A 25,530-nucleotide genomic window follows, 5' to 3' on the forward strand; every position below is an offset into this window, starting at 1 on the left:
CGAAAATTTACGAATTAAAAATATTTAATATTAAATGTTATATATTCGAATACTTGCTTGGAGCATTAATCTCAAGGAACTGAATTAAAATTGTCATTATAATGAGGTGCTCACTTCTAAAAATTTTACTAAATAATATACTGAATATTTTATATATTAATTGAGATTTTTTTTTATTTAAAAAGCGAATTAATATTTTATTATAATTTACAACAATTTTTATAATTTACAAATTTTGTCTAATATTATAATATATAAGTCGACGAAACAAAATATAACTGTACATAATATTTATAATCAACAAGGTCGTTATTATATCAGGAAAAATTTGTTTTTTTTAAATGGTGGACATCTTGTCATAATATGAAGGCTAAGGATAAAAACTGTAAAAAATATATTATATTATATAATAAACATAATTGTAACATTAATAAACAGAATAAAAAAAAACATTCAAAAATAAAAAAATATTTTTATTACACGGGTAAATTAAATTTATTAAAAGAAAAAAGTAAATATCAATGAAAAGACTGCAAATTTATAAAATTGGATAGAAGGCGTCAAGAAAAGGTTAAAATATATATTATAATTAGTTCCGTCAATTTATTATTAAAAAAAATTAAGTCGTTCTTACACATTAAACAATAATAAATAAAATATTAAATCTCTATTTAAAAAAGCACGATTAAGAGACAATTGGGCAATTTTATCAAAACTTAATGATCCTTTTTGAAAGAAATAACTAAAATTTTTCGATATATTATCTAAAGATGATATAAGAAATAATTAATCATTCTTTGTGTTTTAAACTGATTTTAATTGTATTTAAAGGTAATATTTAAAAAAAGGGATAAATATTATCTTTCTTTTGCTCAATTAGTTTTTAAGGATTAGCGAAATAAGTGGTAAGAAATATGTCCAACGCCCGGGTCAATTTAAGACCTACAGCCTCGACACGCGGGCAAATATCAGCCAATAGTTTATCGCACGCTTCTCGCCTGAGAGTATCGGTTCGTGCAGCTACCTCGAGGCTCTTACGGAAAGCGGAAGCAGAGGAGAGTAAGCGAGAGAGAGAATGGCGCGCATCGCAAGACACATGACTCGCACAGTTTGAGGCCGCACGAGACGCGATGCGTCTAAGACGAGCTCCACCGTGAGAAGAGAACTGTCGCTTGAAGACACGTTCGCGAGCCAAAGGCGTCCAGGAAGCTCGCTCGTAAAGATAGGCTAATCCGTACAGGCAACCTTCATGTGCCATATAATAGTTTTTAAGATACAATGGTCTGATTTGAGATATCGAACCAATTCGAGCACTAGCTCTGACCCCAAACACTTTTCTCTTTTTTAAAATAATCTTCTTGAAACGAGCACCATTTAGTTTCAATATTCATTAAATTGGACATATTTGGTATATATTAATAATAACATATCCTTACCAAAGATGCATTGATATCATTTTTTTAGGCAATACCGATACTACCTCAGTTTTGCTTTATTATATATCTACTGTGATTATATCGCTGCATCTCTGATATTTTTAAAATGTAATTGTAATTACCTAGGGTGAAGGAAATTTTAAAGGCTAGCGAGGAGGTGGAGAAGGTCGAAGAAGGCGATAGAAGAAGAAATCGGGCCACGAGAAAAGCTCCTAGAAACCCGGTACCGGCTGATGACACTCCGAAGAGAGAAGCCGAAGCGATGGTGGACAAATGCCGCAGTTCGTCAGAAAAGACCAAGGTGTCTTCTTCGGAATTTGCTGTTTCATCGTCATACAAAACGTCGAAGGTGCTTGATTGAGGAAGGTGCGATTTAGAACGATGTGATACTAAGCTGCCAGTATCCGCTATATCGGGCAAAGAGAAACGCGTTTTGCTTGAAAAAAAAGTATAAAATAATTCACATTATTACTTAATTAATTCGTGTCGATACTTGGAATTGCTGCTGATTCTCAGCATTTCTAGGTACCATTTTTTAAATAATTTTAATTTTCCCGAGATGTTATTTGAAATCTTTCAATCCTTGATTTTTTGGGGGTATGACATCTATATATAAGATTTTACAATAAATTCACTATAAAGTTTTGATTAGTAATTTTTTTAAAGAAAACGCTTCATAACAAATATGATAAGTCATCAAAAAACAATATAAATGAGCGATAAAAAAAATTGTAACTCGATCGGGTCGGTGTTTTAGGATTGCAGATAATAATCAATATTGTTTTTCAAACATAAAACAAAACTCGAAGGCTACGGCTAATATACATTATGAGATGATGTTCAAGAATGTAGCCAAGGGTGAGCACCCAAGCAAATATCCAAGTTTGTGCCTATTCAAGAAAATAAAATTATCTCTCTACCCGCCCCCATTTATAAAAATGAATACAATATTATGTCATTGTGAACAATCAGTTATGACTCTAATTGAGATAATTTTTTAAACGTGTCGAACCCAAATTATTTTTTAAAAAATGTAACTCGAAACAAAGAAAGGCATGCAAAAAGCTGGTTTAAAGCCCCCCAATAAAATTTATAGGGAATAAATAAGTTTAAAGGCCTAATGTGAGCTGGAATATACTAGGGTCATTTCATATCAAATTAATCACTTTAAGAACCGACTATTAATAAAGTGTTGTATTTGGCGAGTATAAAATATTAGCCTCTTAACTGGGCCTAAAAAATAACCAGTAAAAATCCCATTTTTGCTAAACCTGCCTGGCCCCGAATTCTAAGCTTAGCGTAAGTAATTTATTGTATCCATTTTAATAATATAAGTCAATCTAAAAGATTTTTTATTTCATAATACAATATTTATATAATTAATAGCAAACAAATAATATAAATATTTAAAATTATTTTAATTAAATTTCCTTGAATTTAATTTATAGATTGCTATATCGGATTCATCATTAGTTAAAATGTAAATTCTTCCCGTGGTTGTCAGGGGGTTGATAATAGTGAAAATATCATTTTTCGGGATAATTAGAATATCCGATATTAACTGATAATAAAAGGATTAACGGTACTAAAAATCACCTTTATTTCTGCCTCACTAATAATATCTTGAATATATGCTACCCAACATTTATTATCATAAGAACATGTTACATACCCTTTAATATCTTTCGTTGTGATATTTCGCCTATTCTATTTTGTATATTTTCTAGTTTGGATTGAATAGCACTTAAATAATTTTTTGTGGTGATAATTTAACAGAATAGACTGCATGTTCCAGGAATGAAAAGAGCTCTTGAATATCGTTCCTCTAAAAATTCTACTCATTTTGGTATTCATTATGGGATGCAAAGGAAAAATAAATATTTTTTATAGTTTTCTCAGCGAATTTAAAGATTTCAAAGGGAGATTTTTTTAAAAATGCTACTCCGCTCGTTCCAGAGCTATTCAAGCCAAACTAGATAATATTGAATATATAATAGGCGAAATATCAACCAATGATATAACATGTTCATATGATAATGAATGATGGGTGGAATATATTCAAGATATTACTAGTATAAATATATAATGGCTAAATGTTGGCTAATTAGGCTCAATCTACAAACGCGTGGCGGAGAAAATTCTTTAACATTAAGATATTTTTAAGAAAATTACGAAGCCAAAGTAAAAACTTTCGGCTAAAAACATGGTTTAACCAATTTTTAACCGGTTAAAAATTTGCTTATAAACGGCTAAAAATATAAGGTATTTTTCTGCATACAAAAGGACTGAGAATGATATTCTCACTATTGTAAACCATTGACAGCAACGGGAAGAACTTAGACTTTAGCTAATGAGGAATCCGAAATGGCAATCCATAAATTAAATTCAAGAAAACTTAATTAAAATTATTTTAAATATTTATATGCTTACCATTATTTATTCAATAAATAAATTATTATGATATAAAACTTAGAGACTTATATTGTAAAAATTAATATATTAAATTACTACGCCATCTAGAGGATAAGTTAGCTTCATCTGGCGGATTTAGCAATAATAAGGGGTTTTTTGGATTTGAAGATTTTTATATTGGAAAGAAGAATCGTTAAATTTGGAAGAAAAATTATTCAAAAAATCAATAATTTAATTAATATCTTAGCCATCTAGTGGATTTTACAAAATAGAATTTTCCTGATTACTATATCTGGAATTTGGAAAAAAATTAATTACATTTAAAATACTCAAAATATGTAGACTATAAAATGAGTCAAAATATATATAGTTCATCTATATTAAAGTTATCCCAATTTTAAAAAATCATTTTTTTTTGAAAAATAACCAAGCATAGCCACATCGAGGCTCTTTATCTCCGGTTCTAATATAGTTAAGAGACTAATATTTTAAATTAGTCATAAACAACATTTCCATAACTTATATACCAAATTTTATCAAAATCTGAGATGGTTGGGTTGTAAGGTGATTGATTTGATATGGAATGACCCTTTATATAAAATAGCTAATTTTTGATGAATATTCATTGCGAATCCTGATTCAAATAACTATTTTTTTGCTTAAACTATATAAATCATCCATTTATTAGCCTTTAAAACTCTTGGTGCATAATACAATCATAATTAGGCCTACAAAAACTCGAAACGAATATATGAGTTATACGAATTAGTACAAATCGAATAATTATTCATTATTCGCACGAATATTCGATTCGATTTAAAAATTAAATTTTTCTAAAGTTTATAAAAAATTAATCATATTTTGTAAAAAAAATAGATGATAATTTGTAAAAAAATATGAATAGATGCGGATGTGATATGTTTAAAAATGAAACTTTTAATTAGGGACGGACCGATATTTTTTTATCAGATCGATTATTTATTTTTAAAATATCGATAAGCCGATATTCAAAGTTTCTTAATCGATAAAATGGCGTCTTTTTTAAAATATATAACTTAAGTAAAGTGATATTATATTTTTTTAAAAATTAAAGAAATTAATTTAAAAGAATAGATAAATAATTTAATACGAAGCCCATTTATATTAATTATTTCAATTTAATAAACATTCTCCCATTTATTTTATACTTTTGAATCTAGGAAAATAATTCTCCGAAAAAAAAATTCCCAGAAAAAAAAAATTCTTTAGAAAAAAATTCCCCGGAAAATAATTCCCTTTTTTTGATCCTATAAAATATTCAGTTATTTTTAGAAAATTAACAAAATTGAAAAAATATCCCCAAATAAAATATTTAAAATTTGAGAAAATCAACAAAATAATAAAAAATTTCCTAAATAAAATTGTTAAACAAAATTATGAATAATCACTGGTGATTAATATTAAACCTAACCAAATTTTTAAATTATTATTAATCAGGTTTGGTGAAAATTGAACAAAACAATATTTATAAAATAAACGAATTGGATACTTAGTCTCTGTGATATTAAGTAAAATATCATTATAAGCTAAGTAAAGATAATGGCCAGCCCAGATTTTTTATTTTGTCCCGGATTTGTAAATTCATACCTTAATTAAATCAAAATGTATTTTAAATTCAAATTCCCTCGAAGATTTGAGGTTTTAAATAATAAAACGAAAGTTAATAAATCTAGTTCACCTTTACACATTTTCATCAACTTTTAGATATTAATTGAAAATCAAATTTTTATTTTAATATTATAAAAAATATTTATTTTTATACAAATTATTAATCATTTCCATGAAGTTTTTATAAATATATTAAAAATTTATTAAATCAGTTTGAGATAAGACGCTTTTCACATTTGCCTTCAAAAATAGTTGGCTTGTTATTTTGATATTTGTCTGGCAAAAATAATAGCATGACTTTTACTAACTCTTAAATATGCCCTTTTTTTGTTTTTAAGGTTAATGATGGGCTATTAAATGATATAATTATATATAAAAATTATGTGGCGAAATAAGAAACTTGCAATTCAACCTGGTCTCCTATATTTGATAAAAATAAAATTATTTTACCGAAGTATATAATGCTTGCTCTAAGAATTTAAGTGGCTAAATACAAAATCAATATAAAACTTACTAAATTATATTTTTCACTGCCCAATTTGAATTAAATACTGCCAAAAGTAATGAAAAATGCTGACCATTCTAATAAAAAAACATCTATTTCAGAGGTGATTATGAGTACTGAATATTATATGTTTAAATCTTATAATTATTATTTTGCTTATGAATTTTTTTTAAATTTATAGAAAAAAAATAAAACCATTCTTAAAATAAGCACTTGTAATCAGTGGTTTGGATCAATACTTTTTTGAAAATTTATATCAGATACAATTTTTAAAACAAATAGTATTAACATAAAAAGATTCCATTTTGTTATTTTTGTCCGGGATTCAGACTGATATAAACGTACGGAACAGAATAGTGTTCTAATATTAATGTAATATTTTTTTTAACCTTAGTGGCGTGTGGGTTGGAAATACACCCCCCCCCACCCTCTTCTTGGTAAATACAATGTGGTTAAATGATTTATTTTCATAATATCTATTGAAATTTAGATTATGGAAATAACCTCCCTCTTCTAGGAAAAAATTTGTTTTCTTTTTCAATTTTAAATTGTAAAACATCTTCCATAATTTTCATTTATTTATTTCTATAAAAATCTATCATGTTTTCTTTTCAAGATGTCACAAATCTATACTTTTTATGCTATCTACTAGGGCTGTGCTGTTATTAAATATCGGATCGGCACCGATATTTAACATTTTCCAAAAATATCGGATCAGGCAGATATCTAAAACCCGATCTGATCTTTTTATTTGTTATTTTATGTATATTTGTTTTACATTAATATTATTTGCTAAATAATTTTTTTTTAAACAATGTAAATGCACAACACCCTTTAAATTTTATTTATTTAAATAGATTTATAGTATTTTAAAAGTTTTTTTATAAAAATAGAAAGGAACACCCAAAGTTTTATTTATTTTAAATATTTTTAACCAATTTTATTATTATTTTTTTCAAATATGGTAACTGAATTGTGGATATATTTTATTTAAAAAAATATAATATATTAAAATTTTATATATTAAATATTATAATACATAGCATAAAATAGATATATTATTAAATATATTTAATCTATTATAATTATTTTAATTATTGTAGAAATAAAAAAATTAAATTAAATGCATAATTCGATTTTTTGCATAAAAAATATTAATTTCTTAATTACATTTGGTTCAATGGGAGGTGGTGAAAAATCAATATAAATATCGGATTAATTTTGACCAATATTGGAAAATATCGAATAGGTGAAAATATGTGGGTGGATCGGCACAGCCCTACTATCTAATAAATTATAAAGTATCAAAACTACCAACCGATTTATTAATTCCCATATTTTAAGATTGCCCCATATCGCTTAGAATTAAAACAGAAATAGTGCTCAAAAAAATCGTCAAAGGTCGAGATTAAATATTCAAATTTCAGAAAATACTGAATATAATTTTTTAGAAATATTTTCGCTATTTTAGCCGTGGGGTTATTTTTGATAATTTAAAAAAATTATTCGGGGAATTTTTTTTCCCCTATTTTTAATTTAATCTAAAAAATGGAGAATTTATTTCCGGGGAATAATTTTCTATGGGAATTTTTTTCCCGGGTAATTATTTTCCTAGGATTTTTTTTCCGGGAAATTATTTTCCAGGGGATATTTTTTAATGAGAATTATTTTTACCATATTTTTATACACTAAAAAAATTAAATATGTATAAAGAATACAATCAGGTGTGATATTGGTGGAAACCGGCCTATATCATATACGGATCGGCTTCCAAAAAGTGATATCGGTAGTCCGGGCCGGGCTGAAATTTTTTTTAAAAAAATTAAAGCAATTATTTTTTATTTTTTAGAAATAAAAATTTTATATTCTATTTAAAATTGTGAAATAAGAGTTTTTCCCATCTATGTAGTTTTAATATAATAATATAAATATTGTATTTTAAAAAAAATGAATTAAATTATGCATGTTTTACTTTGTACCATTCTTTATAAATTTTTATAATAAATTTTACACCAAATGAAAATATAAAAAACATGCAGAGGAAATAAAGCAAAAAATAAAATATATTCATCCAATAAGAAAGGAAACTTGATTTTTTACTTTTTATTTTTACTTACATATATGAAAAAAGGGTTACTGCCACTAGGGGTGGGACCAATACCAATATAATATTGGTTTACAATACCAATGGGTAATTCCATACCAAATCGATAACTTTTCGGCTCGACCTTTTTAATTTCGATAAAATTTTGTATACTGAGAGAATATCATTAGAAAGCATCGAATCCAAAATTTTAGCTTCCTAGTACTCATAGTTCCTGAGATATCAATGGTCAAAAGTGCCAAAAATGACTTTTTTCGAAAAATGCGATTTTTTAAAATTGAGATAAGTTAAAAAATAATGATTTTAAAAATATAAGTTATGTGTCAATTTATAACTCTATTAAGGGCCTTTTATTGAATATTAAAAAATTTTTCAAAATAATATTGTTGCGGTTTTTATTTAAGTTATAAATTTTAAACATGAAAACTCCAAGTGTTTCGCTTTCCAAATTTTTTTGAATTTAATATTTTCTTATTCTCTAACCTTATATCTATTCATAAAAAAAATTTAAACTTGGGACAGCCATGGGTTTTTTTAGTTGTTGCGATTTAAAAAATCAAAAAATAAATATTATTTTCAAAAATAGATGGCGCTCCTTTATAAAATTACGCGTTTTGTTAAAATTATTATTTTTTTTAAACTTTTTCCCATTTTAAACATAAATAATAAGATTTTCCAGCATTAATATTATGAAAATATATTATTTAGATCATTTGATAGACTACTTATTATTATTACTTTATTGATAACTTGTAAAATTTATTAGTTTTTAAAATAAATGATTAATTTCCTAAAAAGATAATTACAATTCCTATATAAGAAAATATAATTAATTTTTGAAAGATAATAGCAAGTTTTCATGCACCTGCCTTGATATTAATTAATTTTTATTTTACAAATATTTCAATATTAATTTTTTCTTAAAATTATTTATAATGTATAAATATAAATGTGCAAATCCTTTTAAAGAATCTAAACACTTTAATTGTAAAAAGAACTTGCGTAAAGTCACGACGTGGATGACACAATTTCCAAACATAGAGGCAGAACACTATATTTGTGATAAATGTCGTAAGCGTTTATCACAAAAAAATATTGAAAATATAAATTCTGATAGCGAATATGTAAATAATATCCCCACAGCATCCGCATCAATAGATACAATCAATTTAACCTTAAACGAAATTGGAATATCTCCTATTAAGAAAAAAAAACTAACTGAAAAAAATTATCCAAAAAAAAGATAGCAAAAATATCAAAAGCTCTTTCAGATATAATAATTAACAATCCAGAATCGGACACAAAAGGCAATAATGATATTCTCAACAATATAAAATTACATTATCCTAATTTATTTAAAAATAAAAAATATCAATTGCTGACCATTCTGCCTCCTAATTGGAGTGCAAATAAAATAAAAACGGAATTCAACGCTACATATCATATGGCATATAATTCCAAAATCATTTTAGAAGAAAAGGGGATTCTTTCAACTCCAAATCGAAAGCCTGCAAAATATCTCAATCAAAAAACAGTTGATATTGTTAAAAGTTTTTTTTGCAGTGATGAAGTTAGCAGGGTATTACCAGGAAAAAAAGATTGCATATCTATCATTGAAAAGGGGGAACGAGTGAACGCTCAAAAAAGGCTAGTTCTTAATAATTTAAAAGAATTATATAATCATTTTAAGGAGAGTAATTCAAGCATAATAATTGTATTTTCGAAATTCGCAAGCTTAAGACCAAAAAATTGCATATTGGCAGGGGCTAGCGGAACACATAGTGTATGCGTTTGTAGCATACACCAGAATATTAAACTAATGATTTTAGGCTGTGAATTAGCAACATTGACTAAAAATGGTGAGGATATATTAACAACTTATAGAGATGTTATAGGCAGAATGATTTGCAACCCCCCATTACCAATCTGTTATTTTGGTGACTGTAGCGAGTGTCCTGGCTCGACACTCTTAAAAGAACGCATTGAAAAATTATTTATAAAAAATGATATAGCTCTTATTACGTTTAAACAATTGGTTTCGGTCGATAGAACTCTGGAGACTTTCTCAATCTTCAGACGAATTTATTAATTATTTTTTCAATAAAATAAATATTCTCATACGCCATTCATTTATTTGTGAACAACAAAGTTCATTTCACAATAACCTTAAAAATAGTTTAGAAAATAATCACTATCTAATTATTTGTGACTTTTCAGAAAATTATTCCTTTATTGTCCAAGATGAAGTAGGGTTATCATTGGACAACTTCGCAAGCTACGCTGCATCCATTCTCAATTTATTATAAAATAGGAAATCTAATTAACAACCTAAGTTTTGTGGTAATATCGGAATCCTTAATTCATAATACTGTTTCATTCCATTTATTCCAATCGCATTTGATTAATTTTTAAAAAAATAAATTCGACACTCCACCAGAAAAAATTTACTACTTTTCTGATGGTTCAGCAGCTCAATATAAAAATAGGAAAATCTTCATCAATGTTTGTTACCATGAAATCGATTTTGGTGTCCAAGCAGAATGGCATTTTTTTTCTAGGCACATGGTAAAAGTGTCTGCAACCGCATAGGCGGCACAGTAAAAAGGTTAGTTGTCAAGGCAAGCTTACAAAGACCTTATACACTGATCAAATAATTACACCTTTATAATTTTATAAATATGCGGAAGAGCATATAAAAGGTATAAATTTTTCTTATGCCACCATACCAGAGTATGAGGAAGAGATGAGGCTACTTGAGAGATTTAGTAAAGCTATCTCAATACCTGGGACACAAAAAATTCACGCAGTGTTTCCGATTGGTTAGAGATGAAATAAAAATTAATTTTCTTCATCCTAAAGGACCAGCAAATTCTTTTGTTTATCCAGCGGCACAAGATCTCCTTTACATACCAAAAAATAATATTTTAACAATAATTAACCCATCAACGGCTACTGGGCGTACATATAATCTATTGTAAAACGAAATTATCATGGCGTCAAAACAATTAAATTTAAGGAAAACCCGAAAATAAGTAATATCTTTCATAAATTTTTATTTATCTATTATATTTACAAATTAATAAAATAATTTTACGAAATTTAAAATTATTAATGCTGGAAAATCTTATTATTTATGTTTAAAATGGAAAAAAGTTTAAAAAAAATAATAATTTTAACAAAACGCGTAATTTTATAAAGGAGCGCCATCTATTTTTGAAAATAATATTTATTTTTTGATTTTTTAAATCGCAATAACTAAAAAACCCATGGCTGTCCCAAGTTTAAATTTTTTTTATGAATAGATATAAGGTTAGAGAATAAGAAAATATTAAATTCAAAAAAATTTGGAAAGCGAAACACTTGGAGTTTTCATGTTTAAAATTTATAACTTAAATAAAAACCGCAACAATATTATTTTGAAAAAATTTTTAATATTCAATAAAAGGCCCTTAATAGAGTTATAAATTGACATATAACTTATATTTTTAAAATCATTATTTTTTAACTTATCTCAATTTTAAAAAATCGCATTTTTCGAAAAAACGTCATTTTTGGCACTTTTGACCATTGATATCTCAGGAACTATGAGTACTAGGAGGCTAAAATTTTGGATTCGATGCTTTCTAATGATATTCTCTCAGTATACAAAATTTTATCGAAATTAAAAAGGTCGAGCCGAAAAGTTATCGATTTGGTATGGAATTACCCCAATACCAATATAAATCAATATATATTTAAATATTGGTATTGCTTTTACAACCAATACCAATACCAATTACCTAAGTATATTGGTTTTGATATATTGTTTAAATACAATTTTAACCAATACCAATATTAAAAATAACATAATTATTTGTATTTATCGTGGATAATTATATCGTGGAATTTTTTTTACTTTCATTGCAAAAACTGATTACATCTGTTATTTCTTCCAAATACTACTGTGATATCAATATTTCTGTTATTTATAATTATAGTTTATTTTTATTATGGAAGTAAATTTTTTACATGATATCTATCAATTTTATCTATTTATTTAGGATATTATAATAAGTGAAGACCAAATAGAGTTAATAAATATAAATGCTGTTGGTACTAATAATAATAGCGAAGGAACAAGAAGAATCATCAATATCTAATAAAAGACGAAATTCAGCAAAAATCTGGGAATTTTATACTACTTGTGATAATAAAAAAAAGGCAATTTGTAATAAATGTAAGAAAAAAATATCACTTCCCAATTTTGGAACCTCAGGATTATGGACACATCTTAAATCCATTTACCCAACATTATATAAGAAATATGAGCAAATAAATATTGGCAGTAAAAAAATTAAGACAATAAAATCATTTTTACTTAATAATTTAAATAATAAAGCTAATTTAAATAATTTAATTATAAACTTTTTCATTCAAAATAATTTAGCCTTTTCAATAGTTGAGGATATCACTTTTAAAAATTTAATAGCATATTGTAACCCTTCACTAACATTAGTTTCTATAAAAACACTAAAAATAGAAATTATGAAACATTATCATAGTTTTTTTATCAATTTAAAATCTGTACTTTCTAACATTACATCTAAATTTTCCTTAACAATGGACATTTGGTCCTCTCCAAATAAAATACCCTTTATGGGCATAACAATTCATTATATTGATAATGATTTTAAATTAAATAATCATTTATTAGATTTTTTTCCTTTTAAATCAGCACATAATTCTATTAATATTTTTAATTATGTATTAAAAGTAAATGAAATTGATTTTTTTTTGCATTACATTAGACAATGCAAGTAATAATTTAGCATTTCTAAAAATTTTAAAACAAAAAGATAATTTTGATAATGTGTGCAAATGCTTTTGCCATATTATACATTTGGCTGTCATGGCTGCGTTGGAACCCTTAAATACAACTTTAAAAAAAATAAGAAATTTTTTAAAAATTTTTAAACTCTCTATATCTAAATTTAATAAACTCGAAAAAATATATCTTGAAAAAAATCCACACTTAAAATTTCCTCACCCAATTTTGGATATACCAACACGTTGGAATTCAACATACCAAATACTTGAAAGAGCAATATTGCTCAAACCCTATTTGACAACATATACCAATCATTTACAAAATACCAATCAAGAAAATTATATTAGTGCCTTAGCCTGGAATAATATAGAAATATACCGAGAATTTCTGGAACCATTTAATTTTGCTACAGAGATGGCCTCATGTGCTAATACTCCAACAATTTCAACAATTATTCCTTTGTATTCCAGTATTTTTGAGCATGTGGAGAGTTATAATAATAATCCTAATGCTATTTTAAAGACAGCTCTTTAGCTGCCTTAACAAAACTAATAAATACTATAATTATAATAAACACCTCTTTATTATTTCAACAATGATTGACCCAAGATTTAAACTATCAAGTCATTTATTAAAGCATAATAATATGGAAACTCTTATTGGATATCTTACTAATGAATACAATATTTATAAAATAAATAATAACAATTCAGCGGAACTTACAAATGAAGCACAAAATAACAAAAAATTATCCTTTTATGACAAAATTTATCAGGTGAAACCTCATAATAATAACAACTTAGAAATAAGTAAATACGTAGATGAAGCCACAATTTCCAATGATACAAATCCATTAGATTGGTGGAAATTAAATAAAAATAGATATCCAGTATTATCAAAAATTGCCAGAGATTATCTAGCAATTCCGGCCACCTCATCTAGCTCTGAAAGGGCTTTTTCAGAAGGACGGTATGTTATAACAGACCAACGTTGTTCACTAGATGAGCAAACTATACAAGCTTGCCTGTGCCTATAAAGTTGGATGCGCATGCAAGATTCTTCTTAAATACATAAAATTATTTCCTCTTCTTATATTAAAATTATATCATTCTTTTGCATTATATGTGTATAAATAGACAGTTATGTTACATTTTTATTTTACTTATTTTGCTATGTTCTTTGTGATAAATAAAATGGTTCAAAATCAATACGTTTATTATTGTTGATACAAAAAATACATGATTAAATCAAAATTTTTTATATTCACATCACCTAATAAATTCCTAGTTTAAAAAAAGAATTTGAATTCAGTAAAATTTTGAGAGTTGGTTCTTAGCCCTGATTTTATGGTATCATGATTTTTTCCCCCATGTTTATTTAAAATTAGAAATTAAGGGTTTTATAATCACTATTTCTATTCTTTTAATTAGTAATTTGAATTTAAACCAATACCAATATAAACCAATAGTTACCAATATAAACCAATAGCAATACCAATACAAGAAATAGAAAATATTGTTTAAACCAATACCAATATTTTAGACCCAATACCAATACCAATACAATATTTTGTTAATATTGGGTTCTTACTATTGGTTCCCAGACCTAACTGCCACTCTCGGGGGTATATTATTTTTATTTTTTTGTTATTTTTTTATGTTATTTTTTTTATGTTATTTTTTTTATGATATTTTTTTTTATCAATTTTTTATTTTTAAGTTATATTTTTGAGAATTTTGCATACAAATTTAATTTTTTTTGTGGTAAAATATAGGAATAAAATGTTGCATTAGGGGTAAAAAAATATAGAAATTCTTAATTCCGCATCGTTATATATGGAAGAGAGAGGGGGTAGGTAATGGGTCATTCATTCTCGAAATTTTGTTGATCCTAATGACAGATCCATCCACACCCAAAAAGTCGAAAGGCTGTGGCGGGATCTAAAAACAAACTACAAAAGACATGGGGATCGCGATTATATTCATGAATATAGATATTTTAGAAAATATAAATTGTTAAATCGTTCTGACATTTTCATTCATTTTATAAATGATTGTATTAACTTTAATATATATTTATTCAATGAATAAAATTGAGTATTTAATACTATATATCGTGTATAAATTTGAATACTATATTTAATTGCGTCATTTAATACTATATTTCGATTTAACCCTTCACTAGAAAGGTTAAAAATCACTTAAACTTCAAAGGTGGGGTCAATAAAAATTTGTAGACCTAATAAAAAATATAATTTGTAGGCAAAATTCTCCTATAAAAATAATTTAAATATTTTACCACAAAAAAAATTAAATTTGTATGCAAAATTCTCCTAAATATATCTTAAATATGCGGAATTAATAATTCCTATATTTTACCACAATAAAAATTAAATTTGTATGCAAAATTCTCCTAAATATAACTTAAATATGCGGAATTAATAATTCCTATATTTTACCACAATAAAAATTAAATTAGTATGCAAAATTTTCCTAAATATAACTTAAATATGCGGAATTAATAATTCCAATATTTTACCACATAAAAATTAAATTTGTATGCAAGATTCTCAAAAATATAACTTAAAAATAAAAAATTGATAAAAAAAAATATCATAAAAAAATAACATAAAAAAAAAACATAAAAAAATAACAAAAAAAAATAACAAAAAAAAATAAAATAAAAATAATATACAATAACCGAAAAAAGGGTAAAATATTTATGAAAAATTCCGAATATAATATTTACAAATAATTTCAATAATACGAATAATTGATCGAATAATAAAAAACCTATTCTACGAATATTTCTTTTCATCAATTATATTCAGTTCGAATAATTCGTTTTAGGCCTGTTCATAATTTTATATTAATGTTCAAAATAAAGAAATATAATTCTATTCTATTTTCTTTTCTTCTTTTATTTTGAGTGGCATTTGGTATATTTTAAAGGTGTAAAAAAGGAGAGGCGTAAAATAGTGATATTATTTTAAATAATAATGTAATTAAATACTTTCAGTTCTAGCATAACAGATGATTAAATACTAGCCAACCAGTTACCATTAAGCTTATCAATATAATTGTAGTGTGAGGTGTGGCCATCATTAAGGATATTGGTGATTGAAGAATGGCATTAATTAGCTAGGCTAACTGAACTTCATATTGGTTCGTAAATTAAGATAATATTATTAAAAATACCATTACAAATTTAGTAGTTACGAAAAATTAGGTCACATGAGATTTAGAAAGTCCCAGGAGTCAAATGTTTATCAAGCTTAAAGGTATATTATTAGATTATGGCATTTGAAAAAATAATATGATGAATCTTAAATCCATAAACTACCTCTGAGATGGAGCACCGTTATAGTCAAACGCTACGCTTTCCACGTTGGGAGTATTAGCGCCAGTTGTGACTTTATCGGGAAAGTAAGAAGATGAGATGGCGTCGCCTCGGGCAAGCCTATTCGTGTCGAAGACTATTTTATCTCGTTCAGTAAGTTTTGTCACTGACTCTGATTTAGAGTCTGGGCTAGTGAAACTATATAAAAAATGATCTTTTCTCCTGGCCGTTATAGGCTTCTTGGAACCTTGAATCAGGGGGATCAAGAGACGTTTGACTAGTCTAGCCGGACTCAGCGAAAACCTAAACTGGAGATGTTCTTTAAAATCCTCCCAGAGGTCTTGACATTCGAGATGAAAGGCGGTACGAAGCATGGCAACCGTGTCGGGAGATAATAAATCCTCGTCTATATTCAGATCCACAGCTCCTAATTTTGGTATCACAAACGTTTGTAAAAAACATTACATAGTATCATTTTTAAAACTCATAATTATTTCTGTAAAAAGGAAACAACTGAGCGGGGATCTTTTTCGCAAACAAATTTTACTGATTCTTTTTATTAATAATTTTGAACACATTCTCTAGAAAGAGTCATTAAATGCTACAAATAATCTAATCTCTCATTCAGAATTATTTCTGCTTATAATAAACAGCGCCAATCCTAAAAATATTATGTAATAATCACTATTCTGACAATTCCATTATAAGGGCAAAAAATTAAATCGTAAACTTAGAGACGATTTAATTTCAGTTTTCCCTACATTTTTCTTAAAAATACAAACATTGTAACTTCATATTCATAATGGTTTCTTTGTATATTTAAACCTCGTTTAAAGTCATTCTTTTCCATGGGTTTACTGATAGGAAAAATCTGACCAAAACTGGCGGTTAGATCACGTTTAAATCCTTGGAGATCCTCTAGGGTGTCGGCCAAGCACCTCGAACTCAAGTTTCGACTTAATCCTTCCTCCACAAATGCTTCCAGCTCCCTCTTGTATCTCACTAGAACCGCATCGCCGCTATTATAATGTGAAGACGCGGTTGAAGCGAAGGCTGAACCGGGTCCAGACCAGACAAACTCGTCTACCAAGGCTCCCAATCTGTAGATTTAATTATATTTATATATATGATAGCATTTTAAAGAAATGAAAAATATACCGTCATTAGATAAAAAAAAACGCAAAATCCTGATTGTTTGTAACCTCCGGGTTTCAGCCTCAAGGGCTTGGCTAACTTGGAATCTCACAGATTCTCTCAGCTGAGCTAGACGCGCCTCGAATTTAGAAGCCCTTTCTTTGAGTCCTGTGTCAACAAGCTTTATACTCTGAGTAGTTTTAACGCTACGCGCTACTAAGAGATCACGCTCACCACTTATAGAGTTGATGCTGGCCTCGAAAGCGGATCGAATGGCAGAACAGATCGAGAGGGCTTGGTGAGAATGTTTTCCAAACTTAGTTTGCAGAGCGGATCTGCGAATGTTTAAAAAAAATAGGTGATAATAGTAGAAAAAAGTTTAAAGAAAATATTAAAAAAAGATTCATATGTTCCTCAATTTTAAACAAAATATTTAAAATGGTTAGAAAAGGGGGATTTTGACGGGTAACGGTTGATTTACTTCTGAAATAAATTATGGATATTTTGCATCAGTTTAAAGGATTTTTTTGTCCAGTTTGTTTGCCTGAAGTATTTCTGTTAGAAATTCAGTAAAAAAATTATGCCAGAAAAATAAGAGATGAACCAATATCGATACTTACGATATCAGCTGATACAGCCGATACTATAATACCCAAAAATGAAAAATTAACCCTCATAAATTAAAAAAAAAATTTTTAGTTGATAAAAAATAAATTATTTACCAATTTTGTACACATTTTTATTTAAATTTATTTTACTTTTGTAAATTTCATATATCAAATTTTTAAAAAAAATTTCTACATTGATAAATTTATATTTGCCTTTTTTTATCAATAAACACTACTTATTATAATGGTATAATAATAATCATAAACCTGGATATGCATTCTTCGAATCGAGCCTCAAATCTCTTAAATTCAGCTAAGCGAGCCTCAGCCCCGGCATTTTCGTCGGGACGTCTGGCTTTTGTTTTGGCGTCTGATAGCTGCAATTGAGGGCTACATTCCATAAATTAATTGTTAACATGTAATTTTAAGAACATTCGGCGGTAATAACCATATGAAGACCTTATGAATAATAATTTTATATTTTATTCAGGGATCCGATTCAAACAGCAACAACTTTTGGTTCGGTTCGGACTTCTCAATAGCAATGCACAATAATATCAAAAATGATAATTTAATACAGTTAAGAAATTGTCAAAAACCGGTTCATATGCTTTTTTAGAAATTAAATTCAGGTGACAACTTTTTCAACTGTTCCGATTCGGTTAGTATAAACGGTTAATATCTTGATTAGTAAAATTTACTGACATACCTATAGGCTCCGCCACGAGGAAGAGCTAGTCGCGTTTGCAAGACCTCCTTGGCAGAAACAAAAAATATACGGTCTCTCGTTTCGGATTCACTCATCACCTTAAGCTCGTTTGTAAGGAATTGTACCACCCGTTCGGTATGTTGATTTATAACCTTTTTGAAAAAAATATTTTTTTAAATTCATCAAGTGAAACGCGAATAAAATATCTGACTCCATTAATAAGCTGCAATATCATAGCTGTTAAGGTATCGCGTTACCTTTTTTTCTATTTACTCAAATGACATTACTAACCTACACATTATCCATTTATTAAAAATGTACATACATAAGAGATCAAATATTATTGATGACATTATCATATTCCACACATGACCAGTTGGTATTCAAGGATAGCATCGCCTTTTTGGACATGGCAGCGGCATGGGGGTCGTCAACAACACTAAGTCCGTTATCGTGCCGGTGGAAATATTTAAGCGTTGGAGGTGCTTGGTATTCTGAATCATTACACTTATCCAATAACGGGCCTTTCTAGGGTGTTCACCCCTTACTACAACACCATGTTAAATTCCGAAGATATCTCCCCATCGACTATCTCAAAACGTACCCCAAGAGTGGTTGGTAACTCGGCTCTTATGAAACCTTTCCCCTATCCCGGTTAACACTATCATCCTTGTAAACGTCTCCTCCACGCATATAGATATTGCGGAGACATTCTCCGAGAGATACTCGTCCACCTTCAAAGAATCTAAGCAGGTCCTAGGTATTCCCGAGCTGGCTACGCCCCTATAAACCAGAAGGAGCTCCCAGAGGTATAGGTCGGTTGCAAATATTCCATCAACAAATATAAAAAGGCCCGGGTAAAGAACAGTCAGGTCGCATACACGATTATTAAGAAAGGAGGCTCCAGATCCCCCGCTTGCGAATACCTAGTTACTAATATCATGCTATCGAAGGATTCCTTAACTTCCTCCACCTGGGCTGAAACCTAACTTGGATCGCGTCGGAGCAAAACTTAGCCGATAGACCAAGTCGACAATGGATTGACAGCGAGGACGCCCTCGCCACCCTACATGATATAGACATAGAAGGGCCGCCCCAGATCGATCAGGCCTTCCCCTGGATCCGAGAATCAACCCCCTTATACCTAATCGACGAGGTCGACAACCTAAACGAAGATGTATCAACATAATGGAGCGGGAATTATCCAACAATATTTGATAGAACGTTAGAGCTCTCGATCAATACCGTCGTCAATGATAGAGAGGAACAAACTTGGCCCCGAGAAACATTGACCGCCCCCCACCACCTCCCAGTGGTCTTTATCCCCCATATTTTAGTTATATTTTGTTATACAAATTCGCAAATAAATGTGAGATAATATCTTTCTCTTTCTTTAGGATATCCTTATATTTATCCCTTACCTTTCTTGTGATTAAGAAGGTTCGGAAATCCAGAATAGGCTGAGAAATAAAGTCCCGTGCCTATATAAAGGCAATTACGGGTAAAACAATTATCTTTTAAAATTATTCTTACCGTATAATATGTCTTCCTCACCTCCTGAAATTTCCGAACCAGATAGCTATGATTGGTAGAAATCTTAAATTGTTATATAAGCTAATGCGCCTTTTTGATATATACTTTGTCAGTCATGCTTTATATACAATATGATATACATAGTTATAATAGCGTCATTTGTCTTTCTATACTTAACAATAAAAATAAAAAGGTCCGGCGAGACCACGGGGTCCTCTAGTGCCCTTAGGCCGAGATAGCAAATACTGCCTTGGAGTACGCCTTAAGATAGTCGATGAGAGGATATCCTCAGGATTGAGCATGGTGTTATAGTAAGGAGCGAATACCTTAGAAAGGCTCGTTATTGAATAAGTGTAATGATTCAGAATACCGAGCACCTCCAATGCTATTTTACTTTCGATATTCATGGCCGGGAGGGAGTGTTTATATATTATTAATTGGTAGAAGCGTAATCAAGATCTGTTTTCTTGCTTCACTGAGGTGGTCTTATGAGTAAAGCCTATTTCGATCCCTAAATAGGTTATTCTTTCCACCGGCACGAGCAAGGACTTAGTGTTGTGGACGATCGGACCCCTTGCCGCTGCTAGTGTTGCTAAATGGCTCGTTTTGAGCCGATTTTTAAAAACGGCTAACTCAATATTTCGTCCAGAAAAATATTACGCAAGCCTCAAGATTTTGCTCATAGAAGGAACAAAGGTCTAGCCATATATTATCGAAATCTAGAGGCTTAGGCAATATTTTCCTGGCTAAAATATTGAGTTAGTTTTAAAAAATCGGCTCAAAATGAGCCGTTTAACAACACTAGCCGCTGCCATGTCCAAAAAGGCGATGGTATCCTTGAATTCCAGCTGGTCATTTGCCTGGAATATAATTTTACGATAAAAAAAACTCTTAAAAAGTTGCATGCAACTACTCTTAAACATTGTTTACAGAAGGGATTCAAATGATTATTACATTTAATTGTGAATCCAGTTCAGCCTTTTTAACTTTGATATCGCAAGCCATATTTAAAATTAATGGTGAGTACTTAATGATAAAAAAACCATTTAATGAAGCTTTTAGCGCTTAAGGTAAAGTCGAGATCCTTTCTGTCGTGATTATGTAGATTAGACAATATTATTTTATTTATGCAAATATTTCTTGTTATGAGTTCGTTTAATTATATTATAATACTTATCGATATATTCAAATTTTTCTTATAATAAGTACGTTTAATTATATTATAATATTTGTTGATATATTCAAATTTTATTTTGTGTAATTTTCATGTTTAACGGTAGATTATATTTATGATAAACAGAAAAAAGCAAATTGAAATATTTAGTTTTTTTTAGTTTATAAATTGTTTAAATATATTTATGAATAGCGATAACTGTAAATAATTTAATTTATGAGTATAAAAACTCTAATTTTTTACCATTCGCCATCATTAAATTTTTTATTATAATTTTTTCTAAATTTTATATTTAATTCATTATCGAAATAAAATCGTCAAGTTCATTAATTCGTTTTCTTTTTATATTATATATATATTTATCCTAATTTATTTAAATATATTTTATTCTTTCTTTTATTTAGATTCCACTATAATAAGAATTCTAAGTGAGAGATCTAATTAACATCGATAATAAATTAATCAACTTTCTATACACAACTTCAACTCAAGCTTGCACTCACTTGCAACACTTTCAAATCCCAATAATGATCAGTCAAAGGATGACCATCTTTCATTTAAAAATTTCATTATTTTACCTGAATGAGGTGTAGCGAAAAAAAATTAAATATAACTGGAAGTTCTAGAATATTTGGAAGATTTTTCATATGAAATGGAAATTATTTTTAAGTATCCACCCATCAAAAAGAGGTACTTCTACTTTTAAATAAGGTACTTCCAACTAAGGTGTTGGAGAGATTATCATTTGTAAGATTAATGAATATGCCGAATAGGTGGCGTTTAGAAAAAAATCTTTTAAAAAATTGTTAGGATTAAAGGTACAAATTTATAAATGGTTTTTATATTATTGTTTTGTACATATTCCGATTCTGTATATTTGTTGAATAAATAAAAATGATGAATATTTGCAGTTTTTACCTTATTTTTTATGTGATCACAAATACCTAGGAGTATTTAAAACTTTAAGATAATTTTTTTTACATTTTTAATATTTTCAGAAAAAAATGAAATACAAATACAAAATTTATAACGTTATATTTACGTAATATAGTTGTATAAAAAAATTTATTTTATTAAAATTATTTTTTTTTATTAAATATAAATATGTTATTACAAGGTAAGTTATAATAATAGTAAGAAAAAAGAAATATAATATTAGTAAATCACAATTATATAAAGTTATTAATTCTTGCTATCTTTTATTGATTGAGAGTCAAGTTCCCTTTTAGCGTTAACATTATAATTGGCAGCAAAATAGCCAAAATCTATCCTATGCATAGGATGGTCAATTAGGGGGTTTCAGATATTGAAAGAACAAAGCTGAGATAGTTGTATTTTATTAGGTTTATGGCTAATCTTTGGCGTAGGTAGAATCCCTCGTTGGGATCCTCGGTCCTAGCAGAGATCCGTTTTCCCAGCTCTTTAAAGAAAGCCAGGGCATGAGAGCCGAACGACGTTAGAGTCGTGGCGATTAATGGTAGGAATGTATAATTGGCGGGAAGCGATGGCGAATATTTAGCTAGTTTATTCGCCTCGGCATCTAGTATGGCATCTCTATTTATATTGGAAGGGGCAAGAGGATCGATGCATGAAAAATCCCAGGTTAGGAATTCCCCCCTCTTCCAAGGGATCACCATCGGGCCGCTTACCATCGGAATTGTAAAGGCCAGTAGGTTCGAGGGTTGATGGGATGTCGACGGATTTTAAGTCCCTGGCAATGGTATCATTGCATTTTGAATGCTTAATGAATCTGCCTCTACAGCGCTTGCAGTGTAGAGTGACGGCCTTTAGAGTTGACCTATATCGCAATTAAGTTTAAGACCGATGGCGTGACGTAGTTCATCATTGCTTAGGAACTGGTCAAGGTTTCGCGATGGGAAAGCCTCAAGAAATTCGTATCCACTATCTGCGGAAATGGAGAAGAGTAGAGAATGGTCCTCGGGTTGGCTCCTCGATTTAAGGTATGCAAAGGTTTATCCCAATCCTTCTGTAATGCCGACGATGGAGGATCGACTAATGAAAGGGACTTCCATAGATCAATTGCCTGTAGGAGTAAGGGGTCAGGATGTTTTGTGAGTGTGTGTATGATGGGCTCGCAGAACAGGCGAGAGGATATGAACGCATTAACGGAAAGTAGGAAAGATGACCTTATGCCAATGCCGCCGGATTTGGTTGGTAAGGTAGCCTGGAACCAAGATAGGTCCCCAAATTTAAGATTGAGTATATCTTATGTGAGGGAGTTCGTGTGCAGCGAGGTTGACGTCATATTGAAATATTCGTGACGATCGGAGTGTATATAAAATTCTTGGAATTAGAAGGTAATTCTTTAATAAGAAGAAAGCTTAGTGAGGTGGGAGGCGAGATAGTGTATCGCGCATAAGGGATATCTCTCGTAAAATATCGGCGAAGAACTTGATAAAGGACTCGTCTTTAACTACTGGAGATCCGAAATGTGTTAAAGCGTTCATTGGTGTATGATTGAACATAGTATCGTGGTTAAGGTCGATGATCCCAAGAGGACAATATTCGCTCTTGTCTTTATTAATTCGCAGTCCCAAACTGCTCTCGGTAGATTTTATTATTTGGATTGCCTTCATAACTTCAGCCGGTGGGCCGCCTAGTATACTATCGTCGATATACCAGTTATGAAGATTTAGCTTGCAATGGTCATTAATGTCTCGTATTAGACCATTAATGCCCAGATAGAACAAAGAGGAACCAAGAGGGTCACCTTGTTGTATCCCATCGCAAGAAGGAATCAATCTATCTCCGAATTGAAGATGCGAGGGACTAGCATAACAATCGAAGATAAATTGTGAGTATTCTGGGTAGAGGATGAGAATAGGATTTAGAAACGCTCCACGCCTTAGAGAGTTAAAGGCGTTCGAGAAGTCTATTTTGACTAGGATATCGTTGGTGGGGTCCGTTTGCAGATACATCCACGTCATGTGAAGGGATACCTCACATCCACCTTTTACGTTGACCCCTAATTGATTTGGGCAAAGGTGATTGAATATTGTGAACAATAATCTGCTAACTACTAGCTTAGCAGTTAATCGGCACCAAGTGGTTCCAATAACGATTGGGCGAATATCTTTATTGGGTTTATGGAGAGCGATAAGTTTAGCTCCGTGGAATAATGACGGGTGGTATGCCTCCAGTAAGCATACGGTTGATTAATTGGGTATTTTTTCTAGAACATCACATTGTTGTGATATGTAAGGTGCGGTTAGGTCCTGTAAGAATATTGGGCGAAACCCATCGAACCCAGGTGAGGAATCGCGTTTGAAGGAGAGAATAGTAACGTCGCTTGCGGTATAAGTGGCGCAATTAGAGGAGATTCAGGGTAAATCAGTATTTCGCTTTTTAAATCGTGTGAGTGGTGTTTTGGGAGAAGAGCCTGATAAGTTACTAGATCGTAGGAAGCCAGCTTATTGTCGGAGGTTGCCAGACGTATAGTGAATTTAACATTCAGGTTATCCAATTTTTTAGATATTCGCCTGGTCTTAGTGAGCAGGTAATTCTTGTGATTTATATTTTTATCTGTATAATCACTCTTAAAAGATGTGGTAATGTGATTGATGGATAAGGGGTTAATTTGCTGGGTCAGGGATTTTTTGCTGGCAGGATCAAGAACTTGTAAGGTAGTAAAGAATGACAGGGTGTCTAGCCAGTGTTTTACAGAAGAATAATTATTTAACAAGGAAGTCAAATTTTTCGACAGGTGTCTAGTAACTTGAAGCCTTGCTCCCTTAGGTATTCGTAAAATTACAAATGGTTTTGGTGCCGTTAGAAATATTTCTACATTTGAGTCGGCTAGGTCAAACGTCGAAGCATTTGTGACAGCGGAGGTAGGGATTATTAGGTTAGTGAGCACATCAGTCAATGATGTGGGAATGATGACTATGGGTTGTTTAGTTGTGAGGGCAAGGGCAGAAAAGGCATTAAGGGTTCTAGGAATAACTGGTGATAAGATGGGTAGTCCAGATTGAGGACACTTTATTTTATGGTTACAATGAGATGGCAATAACCCCAATTTGGTTACTTTAATAAGTTTATTACACAATGGGGAGTTACATTTGGTAGGTGCTGTGTTAAGGTCTGGTAGGCTCATGGATTAGG

At 29.6% G+C, this 25,530-nt stretch overlaps 1 protein-coding gene across 1 annotated transcript in view; it reads right to left on the bottom strand.

The window, feature by feature from the left end:
* Window positions 1-291: 291 nt before the first annotated feature.
* The window catches only part of LOC135931081 (mitofusin-2-like), a 32,904-nt gene continuing 7,665 nt past the window's right edge, over window positions 292-25,530 (bottom strand). The window contains exons 6-12 of the mRNA XM_065467946.1: window positions 18,702-18,853; window positions 18,260-18,382; window positions 17,453-17,719; window positions 17,076-17,350; window positions 16,254-16,677; window positions 1,559-1,872; window positions 292-1,245 (exon numbers count right to left, since the gene is read on the bottom strand). Of these exons, the coding sequence (XP_065324018.1) occupies window positions 884-1,245; window positions 1,559-1,872; window positions 16,254-16,677; window positions 17,076-17,350; window positions 17,453-17,719; window positions 18,260-18,382; window positions 18,702-18,853 (1,917 nt within the window). The 3' untranslated portion in view covers window positions 292-883. The remainder of the gene's footprint in view (window positions 1,246-1,558; window positions 1,873-16,253; window positions 16,678-17,075; window positions 17,351-17,452; window positions 17,720-18,259; window positions 18,383-18,701; window positions 18,854-25,530) is intronic.

Source organism: Gordionus sp. m RMFG-2023, chromosome 1 (assembly GCF_954871325.1).
Source record: "Gordionus sp. m RMFG-2023 chromosome 1, tfGorSpeb1-WG-v2, whole genome shotgun sequence".
Taxonomy (NCBI): domain Eukaryota; kingdom Metazoa; phylum Nematomorpha; class Gordioida; order Chordodea; family Parachordodidae; genus Gordionus; species Gordionus sp. m RMFG-2023.